The sequence below is a fragment of the Parasteatoda tepidariorum genome, chromosome 2, assembly GCF_043381705.1.
Source record: "Parasteatoda tepidariorum isolate YZ-2023 chromosome 2, CAS_Ptep_4.0, whole genome shotgun sequence".
Classification (NCBI taxonomy): Eukaryota; Metazoa; Arthropoda; class Arachnida; order Araneae; family Theridiidae; genus Parasteatoda; species Parasteatoda tepidariorum.
Window position 1 is genome coordinate 67,130,485 of NC_092205.1, and position 22,527 is coordinate 67,153,011.

At 28.1% G+C, this 22,527-nt stretch overlaps 1 protein-coding gene across 6 annotated transcripts in view; it reads right to left on the reverse strand.

Moving 5' to 3' along the window:
* The window catches only part of LOC107452726 (regulator of G-protein signaling 7), a 97,730-nt gene that overhangs the window by 27,875 nt on the left and 47,328 nt on the right, over window positions 1-22,527 (reverse strand). For 2 of the 6 annotated variants that reach the window (XM_071177685.1, XM_016069294.3), the window contains exons 3-8: window positions 16,502-16,598; window positions 6,960-7,010; window positions 4,677-4,783; window positions 4,133-4,181; window positions 1,211-1,275; window positions 545-621 (exon numbers count right to left, since the gene is read on the reverse strand). In XM_071177685.1, the coding sequence (XP_071033786.1) occupies window positions 545-621; window positions 1,211-1,275; window positions 4,133-4,181; window positions 4,677-4,783; window positions 6,960-7,010; window positions 16,502-16,598 (446 nt within the window). Of the gene's footprint in view, window positions 1-544; window positions 622-1,210; window positions 1,276-4,132; window positions 4,182-4,676; window positions 4,805-6,959; window positions 7,011-8,754; window positions 8,886-16,501; window positions 16,599-22,527 lie in introns of those variants that run through there. The other 4 variants (XM_071177684.1, XM_016069293.3, XM_043050803.2 and 1 more) reach the window with 3 other exon arrangements.

Sequence of the window (22,527 nt, forward strand, 5' to 3'; positions counted from 1 at the left end):
TTTTACATAAATAAAATATCCTGAAAACAATGTATTTAACAATACATTCAGTATATAAATTGAATTATTATAATGTAGAAAATTAGTCGTGATTGAAATCATTAGCAAAAGTTTATTAGACTCAAAAAATCTCTACACTTTAGATGACTTTTATAGGCTAAAAATATCTGTATAATTTAGATGATTTTCGACATTCCAATAATTGATTAAATTATAGATTCTGTATTTAAATCTATAAACTTTTAAAAAATAGAAAAATAGTTGAGAATGAAATTATGAAGATTAAATAATGATTAAAGAAAACATTTTAGTTTAAAAAGTTATATTTTAAATAATTTCTATTATCCTTAATGCAGAATTCAATTCATCATTGATATTTGACAAATAGAAAAATATTACATAGTTAACAAAATAAATCTTAACAAAACAAATTTTATTGATAGCTATTTATTAATATAGTTCTAAAAATATTTTGAAAAAGCAGTAAATTTTAATTATTTCTTCAAATATGGATATTAAAATCACTCAATAAAAATATACTTACTTAACTTGTTCTTCGGCTTGCAAAGTTATAAAATCCCATTTATGACAAAGAAGTTTTTTCAGGCGAGCCAAGGCCTCCTAAAATACAAAACATTTATTTGAGTTGAGAAAGATATATTATCCCCTAAAATTTACAATAAATAGAATAAAAATCGAACACATTTAGTTAAACATAATACATTTCACAGAACTAAAATAGAGTAAAACTAAAAAATAAATAAAAATTACATAAAATGGTTTTAGAAAACTGGGAAGTACCAAAAAAGTTTTATAATAAAAGTCATATAAGTTATAAAAGTATAAAAAGTTATAGAATCAATAATTTTAATAACCAGTCATCTATAATCAAAAAATTATTTCAAAAACAAATTTTTAAACAAAATAAATGGGCCTTCAATGTAACAAAAATAATTTCCCTTGCATAAAGTAATAACAGATAAAACTTAAAACTATTTTTTCCCTGAGTAGCTGACACACATTATCAGATATATATTTCAGTCCTAAATAAAAAATTTAAAAAAAAAAACATTTTTATATGTTTATAGAAATAAATTTCAAACGCACTTTAACATTTTATGCATAAAACAATAAACTAGCTTGAAGCAATTAAAATAATACGAAGAAGGGTTATAGAAGCAACAAAAAAAAAATCTCAAAATAGGTTTACTTGTTCATATTCTTCTAGTCCATGTTTTTGCTTGTTCTTCATTGATCTTTTTAGTAAATATATAGCTAAAAATAATAAGACAAAAGAACAAGTTCATAAAAGCAAATGTATCAAGTAATTATGAAGTAATTTACAAATAGAAAAGGGAAAAAATCATAAACTGTGCACAGCTTTTAACAACGATTTCATGAAACAAACAAATTTGATTTCTTTTTATTTAAATATTTTATTTAAATATTTTACTTAAATATTTTATTCAAATACAGATTCAAAAGCATTTGCATAAATAATTGTTTAATCTAAACACATAAGTAAAGATTTTAGAACATATTTAAAATAAAAGATATAAATAAATACAGAATAGGTTAACAACTAAACAATTAAACAAAAAAATTTATATTTATAAAAATTGGATTTGAGAGCCCTTTGAATTAAACAAGCAGTTTGAAAAATAATATTTTGGAGCATTACTTGTGTTTGAACAAACATAACATTCTACATACATTCACTACAAAAATCATACAGGGTGCATAGTCAAATTATTCAACAAAAAATAAGCACCTTTTAAGTACTTTTTAAGCACTATATACAAAATGGAAAATAATTTTCCAAGACTTTACATGATCATGATAAAATAACTATTTTCTGACAAAGAACTCTTCTTGATTATATTAGCCATTATAAAATGATCAAGAGGTATTTCGGTTCGATATCAGAGTGGAAAATGAAGTCTGAAATTTAGAATATCTAGCAAAATGCAGCAGAGTTGCAAATGAGAGTGCAATAATCTCACTGAACCCATCTCAGTATATATGCACATATGAACTCGCAAGTACTGCAACAAACATGTAAAATGATTGGCGCTTTCTTACGTTATGGACCGACAGTATGCCGAAATAGATTGTGGTTTAATGAATTGTGAAAGCATTGAATAGAACAATATTAAAAGCACGCTTTTGCATAATATGTGACAAAAATTGACATGGTAAAGAAAAAGATATCATTTTCGAAAAGGGAAAATGAAGCACTATTTAAAAACACCCAATGAAAAAAGCACCTTTAAGGGCTTTTAAATAACGAAAATCGAAAATAAACATCTTTAAGCACTTTTTTAAAATACTACGCACCATGCCATAGTCTATAGTAGAATCAAAAATGGATAGCTTTCTTTTGATTGTTTGTATGGAGGCATGGCTATATTTATTCAATAAGAACTAAAACAATAATTTTGTAGCAACCAACAAATAATGAAATTGTTCAGCCATAGATGAATAATTTAATCTTTTCTTCTTTGTTATTTGTTGCTTTATAATGCATGCATTCTGAAACTCTTGCTAACAAGAATATTTTGTCTGCTTGTCAGTAGGATTAGCGATTTCGTATAGTGTGTTTACCATCGAATTCAATCGTCAAATTCTTCAAGGTTTTATTTTATTTTTATTACTTTAGCTTTTTTGTGAGCTTCAGGAAGCATAGTTCCTTTTCCAAGCTATTTTGGAAGTTCAAGTACGTTCTAGGCCTGTTTTTATTTTAAAGTTTTTAATAAATAGTTTATTTCGGCGTTAGTTTTTCCTCACAGAAATCAACAAGAAAAAACACATTTGAGTCCTTCTCCACAAAATCTTGTTTATAGTGAAATTAAAAAAATTGTTTTCTAATTGAAATGAAACCCATCCAGACTTCTATATTCTGTTTAAAAAGAACTGATAGTAAAAGTAGAAAAGAAACCTGACTTTGCCTTTAACTGAATGGGGCCAAGGTAATAACAAACAGCAATACTCTGACTAATGGTCAATACAAAAAAAATCACCAACTTAACAATGAACCAGCAGAAGTAGATAATATAGGCGATAGGTAGCAAACCACTATGTTAACTTCTTCTAACAGTTTTAGCTGAACAGAGGATAGAAATTGAACTCACAAATTTTTTTTAAATAGTAATATAAAACTTTAAAAACTAGCTTACTTGTTTTATTACGTGTAAAACAAATGTGTAAATAAAATTTTAAACAATTATTTTAAAAACAACATGAGACAACGTGCCTAAGGTAGCTGATAAGTAGCGAACCGTGCTGATAAGTAGCAAACCGCTATGTTAACTTCTTCTAACAGTTTTAGCTCAACAGAGGACAGAAATTGAACTCACAAATATTTTTTAAATAGTAATATAAAATTTTAAGAAACTAGTTTACTTGTTTTATTACGTGTAAAACAAATGTGTAAATAAAAGTGTAAACAATTATTTTAAAAACAACATGAGACAACGTGCTTAAGGTGGTGTAAAATGTGAAAAAATCTAATTTTGAGACAAACACATGTAAAGCTATAATCACTAGTCTTTCTACTGTTAAGACCTTGCACAAAAACTGCTATAACTTTTTAAATAATAGGAGTACAAACAAAAGTAAAGTAAAGTATTTTTAGAATGTTAAAAGTACAGGAATTCTAGATTTATAATAAATTCTATTTCAAAACTTTTACACAAAATCATGCTTTAACACTAGTCAGATACCTTAAAGCATTTTTTTCTAATTTCAGATTTTGCACTAAAGAACTTTATAATTCAGTTTAAAACTTAAAACAATTAAGAATAAAAGAAAGTAATGCAAATGTCAAACCAATCTTTGTACTAAATGGAACATTCCTACGGAACACTGCTATTTTATTGAATAAAAAAAATGAAAAAATATTTCTTAGACATAAATACAGTCAAGTAAAAGTTAGAAGTAGCACTGAGAGAACGCTGGCTTCAGATAGGTTAAACTTGTCCTAACAGTCATGAGTAACTGTAGCAAACTCACAGCAGTTTAGAAAATAGCATATTATTCGCAAAAATCATTTTATATGACGACAGAGCCTTCGAAAAACAGCCATAATTCAGATCTTTAAAATAAATTTCATTTTAAACACATCTATTCTTACCATAGTCAGTATTATCAGGTTGATGATGAGAAGGCCAAAAATAAGGAGCCTAAAAAAGTATAAATTTTTAGAAGTAAGAAACTATGAATTACACTTAAAACTAAATGAAACAGAGAAAACATTATTGCATATTTAGTTTATAACAGATTATTAAATTTAGTTTCTAAATATTTAAACAATAATAACTATAAATTAACTTAAGGCTAAGACAATATAAGGAGAAAATATAAGCACATTATAAAGTAATAGATATCTTTCATTTTTCATATACAAAAACAGATTATTAACTTATTAATGATTACTTTAATTTAATACAACCGAATTATTCAAATTACTCTAAAAATAGTTCACCCCTTCAAACAAAAACTTTAAATTTAAAAATTCATAAAAAAAGAAAATTTAATCAAAAAGATGTAAGCAACAAATAAGTAAAGTGTTAAGTTAAACACAACATTAAAAAAAAAAAAAAATTCTTAAAGAAAAATTTAAAATTAGTTTGAAATAATGTTATTTAAAAAAATTATGAGAATATTGTCAAACTTACTTGAAACCTGTATAGAGAACCGTCATCTTTAATTGCTAGAGACCTAGAATCGCTCACTGGGAAAAAGTAGCCGTGTTGGCATAATTGATTGGCTAAATGAACTGCTTCTGTTAAAGGATAAACAGAGACTTTAAAGGAATTAATATATTTTCTCTTAAACTACTACAAACGATAACAAAAACATAAATGGCAACTTATTTTAAAAAAATACACATTAAAATCTAAAAAAAAATTGTTGAATGTTAATTTTTATACTATTGCATACTAAAAAAATATACAATATCCTTAGAAGATTGTTTAAAGTGGGCTGCCTTTTACAGATATTGATAATTAAAAGTATATATAATAACTTTATATGTTAAATAAAATTAGCCTTCTTATGCCAAGTCAAATTTTTATAATAATATTTTAAGGAAACATTTATTTACTGTAGCAGTTTGAGGTGATATAATGATAAGCTTCATTTTTAAACTGCTTAATATAATGCTAAAAGCATTTTTATTGAAAAACACCATAGCAGGCAATAAGATGTTTCTGTGTACTGTGCAGTGCATCATCATTACACAACAGCACAGAGTGAGCCTTGGGTTTCTCCAAAACATTTATTTTTAAGTGCAAGTTCCCTTCTAGTTCAACTACAAATACGTTTATGTGAGCCATGATGGCTCAGGGGATAGAGGGATCACCTTCCAACGAGGCGAAACAGGTCCGAATCCCAGTCAATACGAATTCCGCATCCAGCTTGCACCGACTACAGTACTGACAGAAAATATCCTCAGTGGCAGACGGATCATGGGTTAGAGTCCCTTTGCCATCAGGCTACCCATGGGAGGTTCTCGTGGTCTTCTTCTCCAAATAACGCAAATCTGGGTTAGCTCCATCAAAAAGTCCTCCACTAAGGCAAATTTCTCCCAATACTCGATCCAGGAGTTCCCTTGTCTTCTGGATTGGATTCAAAATTACAAGGTTACGAAGTTGAACATTAGTAGTCGCAAACCCATAAAATTGGGTCAGCTGCTCAACGACGGTTATAAAATAAAAATAGGTTTATGGGTTGGGCTTGGACTTAAAACAACAAATATGAGACACTCAAGTTATATATAAAAGAAAATCTTTTTCATTTAGAATTAAAATTTTCCATTCTTTCAGTGAAATCCTGTTCTATCATACAATATAATCACTATGAGGGAATAATTAAGCGAACTTCAACACGAATTACTCACTTTTTCATTAGCAAGTATGAAGTGGACAACCAAAATATTTAAAATCAATAACTCACTGTTTTTCACTGAAGGTAAGTTGAGGGTTAATATATCAAATTATGGGTTAATATATTAAATTAAGTGATGAAACTTTGTGACTAATTTTCTATAAATATATAGAAAAAATAAGTAAGTAATAAAATGATTTTAATGTAGAAAAAATATTTAGATTGGATGCCTTTTTGAAACTGCCAACTATACACATATTTGCACAAGGGAAATGCACTTATATATTACTAGAAAGCATATTAGAAGCTGGGTGCTGAGTGGTAGCACTTTGCGCGTCTGTGCCACAGGTCCTTTCCTTGGACTGGGCAAGGTTGACTCAGCCTTTCATTCCTTCAGTGGATTGATAAAATGAGTACCAAGCATGCTTGGGGACTAAAAAATAGAATAAAACAAGGTTGACTCTGCCTTCAGCAGACCACACAACCGGAATATCTGCTCNTGGAGAATATAATATTCCGGAGCGCTGCTGCTCCCTTCTCTCTCATGCTTTCTCGCATAGTTCAACTCGAAACTCAACTCTTCTGCGTTCAAAGCTAATCTCTCCTGCGTTCAAAACTGATCTGCCCTCTCAAAAATCCTCTTTTCCCATAAGAAACAGTCCTTTGCTCCACCCCCAATGTAGGGGACGACACCTCCAGTGTCCTTCACCCTCTGACCCTCAGGTCAAGGGGTCAATCAAATGCGTGGGAGAGGAATCAGGATCCTGACAGAGTACCAAGCATGATTGGGGACTAAAAAATAGAATAAAACAAGGTTGACTCTGCCTTCAGCAGACCACACAACCGGAATATCTGCTCCTGCATCCCCAGAGCTCCATGCCAAGAAAACTGGGATGGGCACAATTGGTTTCGGCCCTTAATGGGCTGTCCCATCACTGAGTTTTCGAAACCATATTATAAAAATCTCATGCAATTAAAATAACAAAGGATTTGAAAAACCAAGTGCAAGGAGATTAAACTGTATTTGCATAATAAGTATTCATGAAACAAAGAAAAAATAACATTCTACTTACCAGTTTCTTCAATATTTAAACGGTCCATCAGCCATTCGACAAGATCATAAGCTACAGTAAAGAAATATTAAACTGAATTAAAACATTTTGCATATGAAAGGTATAAAAGTAGTTTAAAAATTAAAGGAAACTTTAAACGTATTTTTATCCAAAGCTGAATTAAATAATTTTCACATTAAAATTCAGCAGTAAATTTAAATTTATTTTAATTGACTTATAGCATAAAATATTCCAATTGTTTATTTTTTAAATACATGAATCATTTAATTAAACAATATTTTTATAACAGGTTTACAATTATTTTTTGTTTAAAAATGTAAAACAAGTAAAAATGTTTTTCTTTTCTTTTTTTTCTTGGTGACAGATGAATTAAAATCAGATAACATTTGCTTAGAATAACCCACATAGTGAAAATGATGCAGAGAAAAGTTATTACACTTATGTGAAGACAAAAAAGAATGTCGTTATTTGGAACAATCAAAATGAATTGCATTGTTAAAAATAAATAAGTTTGAAGAACTAGGTTATAGAAACGTAACAACACTTCAATGTCCATATTTGATAAAGGCAATGTTGTGGACATGCATCAATATCTAACAAATCTTATCCATTATTTTATTTTTATTTTAGTTATACGATAGAATATCTCTAAAACTAATTTTGATAAAACACTTATGGTTGATTCTCAAAAAACTAAACAATATTAAGTCCTAACAAAATATTGCAAAATCAGATTAAAATAGAAAGTTATTTTTTATACTTTTGAAATATTGAGATAGAAAGTTATTTTTAAGACATAATTTTTTCTAGGAATATAAAAAGGATTGTTAATTTGCAATTTCCAAAAATTTTTTTAAATTACCTAAAACTAACTCTCTTTCTTGGTCTACCTGAAACTTTTTATAAAAACTCATTTATTTAAAATTTTTAAACCACATTTCAATAATTAAAATATTCTAATAAACTATATTTGAAGGTGTAAAATAATTTTTCTTTTTTCTTTTTAATCCATTTAATTATTTAATTCGCCCTAACAAAGGAGTATCACTTGAAAACTTCATGTTACTTGAAAATTTCTTGTTATTCTTGAAAATTTCATTTTAGGCAAGTTGTGCTTAAAGGTAAATTTTAACTGTTGTGCTTAAAGGTGAATTTTAACTGTTGTGCTTAAAGGTAAATATTAACATCAACTTAAATAATTAACTTTTAAATAATAACACTAATTTAAATAATTACTTAGCCGAAATTCCTTAATCTAGTCGACAGGCTTAAAAATAAAACTATAGAATCAATTTATTATTTTTCTAAAATATGAAACAGACCATCAACCAGAGACAACGAATTGCATAGCAAACCCTTAAATATAAACCATTTTTTAAAAACCTTTATAAATACGCACGGTAGTATTGGAAGGGACANCCGTTTAATTATTTAATTCGCCCTAACAAAGGAGTATCATTTGAAAACTTCGTGTTACTTGAAAATTTCTTGATATTCTTGAAAATTTCATTTCATGTAAGTTGTGCCTAAAGGTGAATTTTAACTGTTGTGCTTAAAGGTGAATTTTAACTGTTGTGCTTAAAGGTAAATTTTAACATCAACTTAAATAATAACACTAATTTAAGTAATTACTTAGCCGAAATTCCTTAATCTAGTCGACAGGCTTAAAAATAAAACTATAGAATCAATTTATTATTTTTCTAAAATATAAAACAGACCATCAACCAGAGACAACGAATTGCATAGCAAACCCTTAAATATAAACCATTTTTTAAAAACCTTTATAAATACGCACGGTAGTATTGGAAGGGTCAAATATTTTTCTTCGGCCATTTAATTTTCTTATAAAATAACTATAGCCCAAGCACCTTGACTTCATATTCAGTTTTATGTTTTATTTACAAAAATTCGAACAGCTAAAAACTGAAAAACAAAACATTTGTCACTAATGCTCTAAAATAGCTCAACTCATTCGAAGATTATTCGACATAGTTTTAAAGCGCTATTCTCACTGCCGGAGAAAATTAGCGGATGCGTTTGTTCCGAATGGATGTGATTGTTTCGTCGGTTTATTATAAAGTATTTTACCAATCAAGTTCTCGTTCGAATCTCTGAGTGACTATTCTCACTGCCTACGATTTTTCCTCTGCGAATGAGAATTTGATTATCAGGAAAAAAAGCGAGACTAATGGGGGTTTTTTTCTCTTTACTGTGCTCTTAAATTTTTTAATTTCATTTCATGTAGAGGTGTTATATATTGAGAGAATATAATAGAACAACTCAAAGCAATTTAATTAATTAGCAAACTAACTGAATATTCATTATTCGTACGAGCTGAAAAGAAAAAATCAATAAATCAGAGCTGAACAAGACTACAAAATCATACAAAAAACTGGAAAAAAATACCGACACAAATAATAAAATTAAAATAATACTAATTTTTACTTATTTTTTATTTTTTATTATTCGTTGTCTTTACCGGTGGCCTTACGTTATTAGATTAAACAAACAGCAAAGCTACTCATGATATTTAAAATTTACCACAATCAGGCAACTTTCCCCTGTACTTATATCTTCGAGGTTACCGTAAAAGATTTATTTCAGCAGTACCTATTATAACAGCTCCAATGGCCATTAATGCCTATTACCAAACCTCCTTTACCTCTTTTAATTTTGCTTTTCAGTATATACTTTATTTTTTAATTTCAAGTAATTACCAAGATTAATTATCATTTGCGTCAATAATAATATTGGCGTTTTTTTATTTTTCTCTTCAACGAATTAGTACCATTTTTCCATAAATTTTGCTTTTAAAAAACTTTTTTTTTCAAAAACCGTTAACTTTAACTTACTTAGTTTTATAGTAACATGTTTTAAAAACACAACTACACGCGAAATAAGCACGTTATTTCAGACCACCTGCGCTACCACGACCACGTTGATCATTCAGATCCTTTGACATAACGAATAAAAAATAATTAAGTATTACAGAGAAGCGCAATAAACAATTTTTTTTTTTTTCATTTGAGTTACAAGCTTACAAACATCACTGATGTTAACATCAGTAACGGTAATTACCGTTAAAATATATGACAAAACTTATTTGTCTATAGTTTAATTTCAAACAATGGCTTCTGCTAAACAAATAAGAAAATTCCATTTTTTAAATGTCTCTAAAAGAAAATTAAAAAATCAATAATCGAGCTTCGTAATTTGTTTACAATTGTACTATCATCAAGCTTCACGTTGAATGCCAGATTTTTAGTGCCTGCACTGTACACGTAATCCATTATACAAACACACACAAATTCTTTATTTTATTATATGTGTAAGTGAATTCATGTTAACATAAAATAATAACCATATTTTTACTACAATCAAAAAGCTTGTAACATTTACTACAGAAAATAAAAAATATTCCAACTTAATAAATAAAAATAAAAAATACTTAAAATCTTTAATAATAAAAGGAAGAAATTGTCAAATTGCCTCTCTTATAACTCTGGAACAGTTAAGAGAGCGGGTTCATAGGACAAATAGCCGTATATATGTATATATATACACATACATACATATTTCATGTTCTTACGTAAATATAAATGATTTTATTCTTAAAACTGATTTGTCAAACTGGATCTTTAAACTTAAAACACTTAATTTTTATTCCTTTTAAAAGGATTAATTTTATTATATTGCATAATTTCATTGCATAAAATATAAGCAAAACTATTATATATTTCCAAGACTAAACTACTATATTTCATTAAGGGGTAAATCATGATACTGAGAAAAAATCATTATGGAAAATTGTAATTATAAAAATGATCATAAAAAAATTAATAAGGAAAATTATTTTTTGATTACAAGCATTGCATAAAATGTCAAATTAGTAAAAAAAAAATTTAAAAAAAACAATAATAATAATAATTATTCGTTTGATAAAATATTTTTATCATTTTGGCGAAATTAAGCATTCTTAAAAATTTCAGACCTGTGTTAACATTTTGGTTAAATTAAGATAAAATTGAAAATCGCTTCCATGCAAATAATAATGAATTCTTGACCGTTAAAATTTAGCATAAGAAAAGTTTAAGAATAAAGTAGAGATGGTCAAAAATTTCAGCATCTTTAAAGATAAATACCTTTTTTAGAATTTTACTACGCAGATTCCGTTATATTTTTTTCAGCAGTTATTATTTTTTTTCTTAAAAGTAACAAGAACTAAACCTTATTTAAATTATTACATTTATTAAATTATGAACATTAATTAAGTTATTAAAACATTTTATTAAATTATGAAGTGCACATAGTGGCTTAGCACCCTTCTTGATTTAGGGGGGGGGGGACTAAATTCATGAAAAATAATTAATAATAAATTCCAGAACAAAATGTTTGTCTCTTCTGAATATTCCTAGTTTCATTTATTGCTATGATCCACACAATTTTACCTAATTTTTATCCCTAATTTTTTACCTAATTTTTATTAAACAAAATATTGAATAGGATACCTATTTTGTAGTTTATATTAATTGTAGCTACTTTTGAATTAATCTTAAAATTTTTAAGAAAGGTTTAGCAACACATTTAATGAAAAATGCTTTAGAGTAAGTGCTTATCATAATCATTCAATCAATCAAAAACAATAAATGCGATCAGAAACATACACTTAAACTTATAAACCAAATCGAATGAAAAGGCGTGACCTTATCAAGTTACATTGTTTTAAAAAAGCATTTAAATTAAAAATTATTATTCAATGAAAAATTTAACAATCCAATGCTAAGTGTGATGGACTTCAGTTTTAAAATAATCTGAAATTTAAAATAATCTGAAATTAAGAAAAAACCTCGCCAAGTATAGCATCATAATGCAAAGGGACGCCAAACCTAAGCTTGTCCCAGGACGCTGTGAGCCCTAGCTACACCTCTAAAGGCACACTGTCATAATTTAACAATTACATCTATTCGTTTCATACAACATTTTTATACAATTTAATTAAATTATATACATTTAATTTTCCTCTTTGAAAAAAAGTACGACAAACGAACTTGGATAACTGTTGTAAAAATACCTGAAATACTTTTTATGGTTATGATAAGGAGAACATCTTCTGTAAATTTAGTCATAATCAAAAAGTGATTTGATTTTTATACTTTTTTCAACTATTTCCATCAAATTTTTGATCGGAATCGAAATGTGGACAATTTTAGCGACTCTCGATTCCGGGAATTTAAAATTGTCTAAACACACACATACACTCCTCAGCCTACTTAGAACGTTAAAATATATAATGCAATATATATTGCTGTAAAAGATATATTGCAATTTAAATTTCAGTGAAATCTCGCATTCATTATACGTATTTTTTTATCCGATACATCATTGGAAGAAACTATACTTCCTGAATGTAGCTTTAACATTGCTTCCGTGAACATAACATTCACATTTCTCTCACTTTCCAGAACCGTGCCATGCATTGATATTTAAATTCACAATACTAGATCTGAAAAATGTTATACATCAGCTATAGAAGCCCAAAATCTGCTTGGATTATGCTAATATTATGTGTTTATTTTGTTTTAGAAATGGGGTTAAATTTAGTTTGCCATGGAAACGGGAGGAAGCGGAAAGGAGTCATTGACCAGTGATTTCTTTAGAAAGTGAGCAGTAGTCTTTCTTCTGCATAAATAACAGAATTTAATTTTTTTCTAGATGTTTTAAATGAATTTTTTCTATATGTTTTTACTTCACAATTAGAAAAAAAAATCCATATTATTAATAAATTTCCGTACTATCAATAAATTATGTCGTAAAACGCATTTTAAATATAAATCGTAGTATATAAATTTTTTAAATACTTAACATTATAAATATTGCACAATATAAACGGAGGAGTCATTGACCAGTGATTTCTTTCGAAAGTAAACAGTAAGCTTTCTTCTGTATAAATAACAGAATTTAATTTTTTCTAGATGTTTTTAATTAATTTTAATTAATTTAGATGTTTTTTAATTAATTTTTTCTAGGTGTTTTTACTTCACAATTAGAAAAAAATCCGTATTATTAATAAATTACCGTACTATTAATAGATAATGTCATAAAACGGGAATTTTTAAATATAAATCGCAGTATATATATTTTTTAAATACTTAACATTATAAATATTAACCATTATACTAGATTTCAGTTGACAGTTTAAATTTAAAAAAATCTGAGTTAAACGATTATTTAGCATTTCCATTGTGATTTTCTTTTAAAACTGTACACTCCATTATTATTACAAAAAAGTCAGCCTCATTTCATAAATATTGTATATACCTAAGATAAACTCATTTTAAAAACTATAAATAATTCATTAAATAAATTAAAAGCTTTATGTTTCATAGACGTATACATAATATTTCATAATACAGTTGTTTTTGATAGCTGTGCTTTTCAAGAGAATAAAAAAAAAAATTATAAAAGTATGATGATTTGGGACAAAGCCAGAGCCGGATTATACCTTTCGTAGGCCCTAGGCACAGAGCCGGATTATACCTTTCGTAGGCCCTAGGCATAGCCGTTTTTGGGCCCTCCCCTCCTTCCCCCACTCCTCCCTTCTTTTCAAAATATATGCTAAAATTTTCTTGCATATTTTTTTTTTACATTTTTATTAATATGGATTTTAATTTACGAATTTGTTTATCGAACTTTATCTGCAATACCGACATACTGCCGATATTGAAGTTGATATCGATAATACCATTATGATTAGTTCGATCGATAACTATGTAAACACTTCACGTCAACAATACAACAACAAACCAGCAAAGAAAACAGTGAAATTGATAGTGAGATTAATTACAAGAAATATTTATACAGTAGAGAACCAATTATCTGGGATGCTCGGGACCATCGCTATCCCGGATGTCTGAATTTCCCAGTTTTCTGGATCGACCAAAAAGTGTCATTAATCGATGTTTTATCGAACCCGAATTACAAGGANTTCACTATACTAGATTTGAAAAATGTTATAGATCAGCTATAGAAGCCCAAAATCTGCTTGGATTATGCTAATATTATGTGTTTATTCTGTTTTAGAAATGGGGTTAAATTTAGTTTGCCATGGTAACGGAGGAAGCGGAAAGGAGTCATTGACCAGTGATTTCTTTAGAAAGTGAGCAGTAGGCTTTCTTCTGTGTAAATAACAGAATTTAATTTTTTCTAGATGTTTTTAATTAATTTCAATTAATTTAGATGCTTTTAAGTAACTTTTCAGATGTTTTTAATTAATTTTTTCTAGATGTTTTTACTTCACAATTAGAAAAAATAATCCACATTATTAATAAATTTCCGTACTATCATTAAATTATGTCGTAAAACACATTTTAAAATATAAATCGTAGTATATACATTTTTTAAATACTTAACATTATAAATATTGCACAATTTAAACGGAGGAAGCGGAAAGGAGTCATTGGCCAGTGATTTCTTTAGAAAGTGAGCAGTAAGCTTTCTTCTGTATAAATAACAGAATTGATTTTTTTTTCTAGATGTTTTTAATTAATTTTTTTAGATGTTTTTAATTAATTTTTTCTAGATGTTTTTACTTCACAATTAGAAAAAAATTCATATTATTAAAAAATTATCGTACTATTAATAGATAATGTCGTAAAACGGAATTTTTAAATATAAATCGTAGTATATATATTTTTTAAATACTTAACATTATAAATATTAACCGTTATGTACTAGTTCAGTTGATAGTTTAAAGTTTAAAAAAAATTGAGTTAAACGATTATTTAGCTTTTCCAGTGTAATTTCCTTTTAAAACTGTAAACTCCATTATTATTACAAAAAAGTCAGTCTCATTTCATACATATTATATATACCTAAGATAAACTCATTTTAAAACTATAAACAATTCATTAAATAAATAAAAGCTTCATGTTTCGTAGACATATACATAATATTTCATAATACAGTTGTTTTTTATTGCTGTGCTTTCCAAGAGAATAAAAAAAATGTTTATAAAAGTATGATGATTTGGGACAAAGCGAGATGAAAGTCATTAATTTCATAAAATCTTTTATTTGAAGATAGTAGAATAGAGTAAGAAACACAACATGAGAGAAAAGAATAAAACCGCAATATTAGAAAAAAATATTAATAATAAATCAGCACGGGGCATTAATTTAGCATGGATATCATTAATTTAACAAATCATTCAAGATTTCATTTTCATTGCAAAAGGCTGGAAGTTTAAATAAATGAAATAATAATCAAAATGTCTCTATATATAAAAAAAATCGTAATGGCCAACGCCGCCGCTGTTTTGGGTTTTCAAGTTAACGTTACATTTTGTTCTGCTACTCAAATTCTATAAGACTTAGAAACTTGAAATTAGTAAGGTGTATAGAAAAAAGTAGAAGAAATTTTTTAAAAAAAACATGTTTGTCGTTTTTCTGTCCGCTGAAATGCAACTACACAGTTGAAATTTGGTGTGAAAATAATACCATTTTGTCTAATAATTTTAGCGAGAATATTTTTTTTCGAAAGTTATTGTAAATTTAAGTGCTCTTTTGTTATATCTTTTAGCTATTTTGTTATAAATGTTGACTATTTAATCATTGTTGTAGAAAATTAGTTTTTTTCCTCACGAGATTTTAATTTCTGTCTTTTATTATCTCACTCTCAAGAAGATGTCAATCTAAAGTAACAGAAAAAGAGAGAAATTATATCGCTGGTTCAAAACTAAAACGACACTTCCGCACTGACCTCTCATGTTATTTGAATGAGAAGTGATTGCAAAAGTGTCGTTTTAGTTTTGAACCAGCGATATGTTGCTTAATATAAATCTTAACATTCATTGTAAAATTTTTAAAAACAAGAAAAATTTAATAAATAGCGATAAAAACAGTTCCCTATTTGAATTGTTACAAATTTCTTAAAATAGTAAAATTACTTCGGATTTATTTCTTCTTTTTGTGTCTTACTCTCTGTATTCCTTTAGATTATTTTTTTTTCAAGAACAAGTGATTATTTTTCAAATCTAGATAATCGTCGATTTAATTACGATTGGTACATTATTAAAATGTTGTTGTTCTTTCTAATGTCACTAGCCAATATCAGCAAGCCTCCTAGGTGAAACCAAGCGAGTTTAAGGCAGAGGAGGCGTTTCTGTTTTTTTCAGTGACGCCATCTATCACCAAGAATACGATTTCAGCCACGCACACGTCACAGTCCGTTTATAGGGCGGACCAATTAATTCATCCACAGATTGTAATTTTGACCTGTATCAGAGAACAATCAATCTCCAATTCAGTAACCCCGAAGGTATTTAACAAAATATTCTTACATAAATCTACTGTGATTGAATATTTTGATACCAAAATGTTCAGTGTTTTGTTCGAAATATTTATATTTAGAAATAAATTTTTAAAAAATTATAAATAAGAAGCAATTACAGAGGTTGGCGAGTGGAGCATCCTAGTTATTTAAATTTTATTAAAAACATGCATCTTTAAACAGTGTGACATTAAATAAAAATAATAATAACTCACCCAAAAACGCCGAGGGAATGGTAGTCAGGAAAACTTTTTGGCGTCGTAACGGAACCCCCGTCTCAGGATGTTGCATTTCGCACACCAACTGCTCCATCTAAAAAGAAGACAAAAATTATAAAATTAAATAATTAGTCAAGCAACTATTCATTTTAAATAGTAACAAGTTGAAACAGTACGCTTTAACATTCCGCATGGAACAGTATTTACTGAAATGGAATTTTAAAAAATATAAGGTTCAAGGCAATATACTGCAACACTGCGTCTGGAACAATGTTTACGCACATCAGATATAAAAAAAAAGGAATAAACAATACAAAGAAATATTGCTATTTCTGAAACAACTTTTGCGTGCATCTTATAAAGAAAATAATGAGTAAAAAGAAGTACGCTGCAACACTACATATGGAGCAGTGTTTACGTACAATGGATTAAAAAAAGATTTTTAAAAAAAGATACTGAAACACCACGAGTAGGGCAATAATTAAGTACATAAGATTATTTTTTTTTAAAAAGGTGCGAGAAAATACGCGAAAATACTACGCCTGGAATAATGTTTAGATGTTAAGGTAAGATACTGAAACACTACATCTGGAACAGTATTTACGTAAATGAAATTTAAAAAAACATAAGGTTCAAAGCAATATACTGAAACACTAGCGTCTAAAACAATGTTTACGCACATTAGATATAAAAAAGGAATAAACAATTCAAAGAAATATGATACATTGCTATTTCTGAAACAACATTTGCGTGCATCTTATAAAGAAAATAAAGGGTAGAAAGAAGTACGCTGCAGCACTACATATGGAGTTGTGTTTACGTACAATGGATTAAAAAAAGATACTGAAACACTACGAGTAGGGCAATAGTTAAGAACATTAGATTTTTAAAAAAAAGGTGCGAGAAAATACGTGAAAATAATACGACTGGAATAATGTTTACATACATAAGGTAAGATACTGAAACACAACATCTGGAACAGTGTTTTCGTAAATGAAATTTTAAAAAATATAATGTTCAAGGAAATATACTGAAACACTTCGTCTGAGACAATATTTGAGTACATTAGATGTAAATAAATAAAAGATGGGAGTGAATACGCTTACGCACTACGCCTGGAACAATATTTACGTGCATTGAATAAAAAGGGAACAGTTAAAAAAATACACAACACTATGTTTGAAAAAGCATTTGCGTGTATTGTACAGGATGATTCACAATTTTTTGTTATAAGGTTATAAGGTTATTTTTTGTTATAAGGTTTTGCAAAGCTTATAACAAACAAAATATTATTAATACACCTACAAAAGTTTCGTAACCTGATAAAGAAGTATCACTCATACATACTTTCAGACATACTTTTTTTCATCACGAATATTTATTATGTGAAGATTATTTTATATGTGAAGTATAGACTTCAAGTCTAAAGTCAAATTCTTGTCATTTCGCCTCAGCATGTTACGATGAATGCTAGCGAATGCAGTTATGATCCTTCATCATAATTCCGCTGAATCACGTGGCATAGGGACAAGAACACATAATCTTTGATGTAACCCCACAAAAACAAGTTGTCCAAAAAACCAAGAAAATACGCCTAAACAGTATGTCTGAAACTACGTCAAACATTGTTTCAGACATCAGACAGTTCGTTGATAGGATAAAAAAAAAAGGGGGGGTATAAAAGAAAAATATGGAACACATCTGGAACCAATGTTTACAGTACAAGGAAATAATGATTTTAGCTCACAACATCATGTCTTAAGAAAAACATAGCTATAGTTTTTTTTTCCTTAAAGTTCTAGTAACTCAAAACGAAAAAGAAATTCATAATATTCAAATAACCATTTTTACACGAAAATAGGCTCTAAACATTGCATTTGGGATGGGGCAAAACAAATGCTTGAGTTAAAGTGTTTTCCGAGGGTTGAAGCCAATAAAAAAAAACAGTAGGTCATTAGCATTTTGTTTATAATTTGATTTATACAATCAATAGCTTAGAAGATAATTGCTTTTAAAACGACGCTGAAAAATATTTTTAACTGTTCTAATATGTGGCGAAACAAGCTTAAGGAAAAAGTAAATTAATTTTCAGTAATTAAATATTAAAATGCCAGTCAACATTTAACATCTAATTTGTTTGATTGAATGAAAAATAATAAGACTTAAAAAGTACATAAAAAAATACACAGAGGAAAAACTTTTGTTAACTCAATGGTGTGATGCAAGATAAGTAACTATGTAATCAACGAGAGTGATACAGAACAGTAAAGTCGTAGTAAATGAGTGTTAAGGGGGAACACAAATGTGTACCCAACGAGTGAAAGTAGAAAAGGAAAAGTGTGGGAAACAGGTGTGTGGCAAGAGAGCAACTATTACAGGTAACTAACGAGTGTGATGCAAGAAAGCAACTAGTCAGCCAACGAGTGTGATACAGTAAATAAAATAGATTATCAACGAGAAAGATGCAGGAAAGCAAATAAGTAACCAACGAGTGTGATGCGGGAAAGCAACTAGGTAACCAAAGAGTGTAATGCAGAAAAGCTAATGCCTCAGAAACAAGTGTGATAAAAGAAAGCAAATGAGTAACCAACGAGTGTGATGCGGGAAAGCAGCTAGGTAACCACCGAGTGTAATGCAGAAAAGCTAATGCCTCGGAAACAAGTGTGATGCAAGAAAGCAAATGAGTAACCAACGAGTGTGATGCAGGAAAGCAACTAGGTAACCAACGAGTGTAATGCAGGAAAGCTAATGCCTCAGAAACAAGTGTGATGCAAGAAAGCAAATAAGTAACCAACGAGTGTGATGCGGAAAGCAACTAGGTAACCAACGAGTGTAATGCAGAAAAGCTAATGCCTCAGAAACAAGTGTGATGCAAGAAAGCAAATGAGTAACCAACGAGTGTGGTATAAATTTTATACTATAAAAAAGCGATTTCGTAGCAAACGGGTGTGATACGGGAAAACAATTACTTATCCAACTATTGTAAATCAGGAAGCGTGTGTGTAACAGATGTAATGCGAAAAGTTGAATTCGAAGCAGAGTTCACTATTAAACAGCGTTGTTAAAATAATATTAAATAAAAATAGCATTGTTTACCTAAAATAACATTGAATTAATATTAAATTACACACTTATGTGTATTAAATAAATGTAGATAAACTAATGAGAAAATTTGAATAGTTATCTACATTATATAATACACAGAAGTGCGTAATTTAATAATAATTCAATATTATTTTAACTTAAGATAAGTGTTTTAAACTTTATTTAGCTATGTGATGCTAATTAAAAACTTTTTTTCCCATAACTTTCTAAAGCCAGTTTGAATAGACATTTTCACTGGCAAGCCTATTCAAGTGGCTCTAAAAGTCACTAAAAAGTTTTTTTTAATTTAAGTGATTTTGAAACAAAACAATAAATAGTCTAATCATAACCTAATTTTTTATTTATCATTAGATAGAAAAACAATTTGACACAAAACAGTTTTTTAAACAATTTTCCAAAGAACAAAAAATAATATAGCTAAAAGTATCCGCATTAATATAGGGAAAGAAAACTGAAAATCCAAAAATATGTCAAAAACATTGGGATAAAAATACTACTATTACTTTAAAAGATGGAAAACTATCTATTTCCAATAAAAAAAAAGGTTTCCAATAACTGACTAAATGAAGTTGCTCCAGGCAAATGGATTTCATATCGAATGCATAGGGAGAAAACGAAAAGAATGAAAATGTTCTAATGTTCATTTTCAAGAAGTTAGTTCATTTTGATTCAGTAAGATAATGTTTTCTTGTCTGATATAAAAATTAGACAAATTATAAATAGTTTAAATTAAAAGTTCTTTCTCAGTTTTTCTCCCTTTTTCAACAAAAAAAAAATCATATAAATGCAACCGAAATATAAAATTAAGAAAACTAACTACGTAAATAATGCTTTTTATACATGTTTCCGATAAAAGCAGGAAATACTTTTTATTTATTTGTTTGAAGAATTTAAGAATTGCCACTTTAGCATTTTATTTTGGACACAACTCGAAATGCGTGCTTAGGAAAATATATGTTTACGAAAATAGACAAACCTCAAAAAGCAAGAAAATGGAAACAACTCAGAATGCATGTTTAAGAAAATGGACAAAACTCAGAATGCATGTTTAAGAAAACGGACACAACTTAGAATGCATGTTTAAGAAAATGGACACAACTCCGAATGCAAGTTTAAGAAAATGAACACAACTCAGAATGCATGTTTAAGAAAATGGACACAGCTCAAAATGCGTGTGTAAGAGAATTAAACTAACAAGGCCTAAATACGCATATACGCATCATACCCAATAAAACAAAAGCAAATTCCTAGAAATTAAAAATATATTAAAGAATTCGAATTTTGTGAAAGATGATGGAAAGTATTCATCAAAAACTAAACATAAGATTTTTTCAAATTAAAAAACATGTAGAAGTAATATACATTTTAATTGATATTTAAAATAATATTTAGTAGATAAAATAGAACTCAAAAACTTATAAAACGATTTTATTTCGATTTAAAGTTTTATATTGTTTAAATTTTAAAAAAATAAGAATTTTAAAAAAAATAAGAACAGCATAAAGCTGCACAATGCGAAAGAAGAAACCTTTATTAACTTTTGATCTAATAATCGGAACTTAGGGTACCTGGACTCAAACTTAAAGATTCGATGGGGTGACTAATTAGAGCAGACGATATTTTTAAGTTACAAAATCAGAACAAAAACGTATTTTCTCAGACTAAACGTACCTTTTTTTGACAGATTTGGATTCCTGATCCCCAAAGTATGGGAGTAGCTGCAATTTGAAAAAAGGGTCTCTATAGTTTGGTCAGGAGAGCGCTTCAAAGTTTGGACTCCTTAATATGTTAATTTTTCTTTTTCATATTTCACCATATCTTGGGAATTTTTTAAACGAAACGAAAAAAAATTTCACACAATAATAATATTGTTAATACAAAGAGAAAATTCTATTAAAAAAAAATTTTTTTTTAATAAGCATTTTTTTTTTTCAAGAATAGTCACACAAAAAATTTTGAGTTATATGTCATACGAATTTTTACATTATTTTAAAGAATGTAATTTAAAGGCAAAATACAAAATTTTAAAGAAATGGTTTAATAGTTCCTGAAAAATAACATTTCAAATATACTTTTCCTCCTTCTCTTGAAATAAAATACTCTAGGTGGTACATTTGATTATATGAATGAAGCATTCATTTGAATGAAACATACATATGAATGTCGATTAGCTAATTAACGACATGAATTTCCATGCCATCTCTCCATAACACATGGAAATTCATTTTTCTCTAATTTACCTCTCTCGGCCACTGTGTTTTTTCCAGTTTCTATTTTTTTAATCTTTATTTATTTTTAATTTTCTCTTTCACTCTTGGCTACCGCTGTTTTCCAGTTTTATTTTTCACTTTTTTTAATTTTTATTTTTGATCGCAACTTTAAGTTTTCTGGCTAGTCTTGAAAAGGGGTGCCTATTTTTGAGCGCTCGAAACATATCGATTTTTAACATTTATCACGATCTTCTTATTTTTTTGTAAACAAATGAAGTTTTATATAATCAAATACATTTTGCCGTTTCAGTTTTTTGAGTTTATTCATTTAATTCCAGGTGGTAGAGGAATCATAGGTTCCTTTTATAGTCGAGCTAACTGTAAAAGGTTTCTTGTTTTATTTATAGCGAATAAGGGTTTGAACTCTTTGCAAAACTGAAGTTGTACCTATATTCAACTCAAAGTTCGGCTCTAATTTTCAAAAATATTCTGTTTTGTACAAATTTAAAAGAATTGCTATTGGTTGACTGTTGAAAGTCGACGACAAACTGAAATAAAATGCTGAAGACCGAGAACATGGCCAGTTTTTCACAATTAAGTAGTTTCCATTTTTTATAAAAATTCAATCACATGTGTTTCGAGAACATGGCCAGTTTTTCACAATTAAGTAGTTTCTATTTTTTATAAAAATTCAATCACATGTGTTTC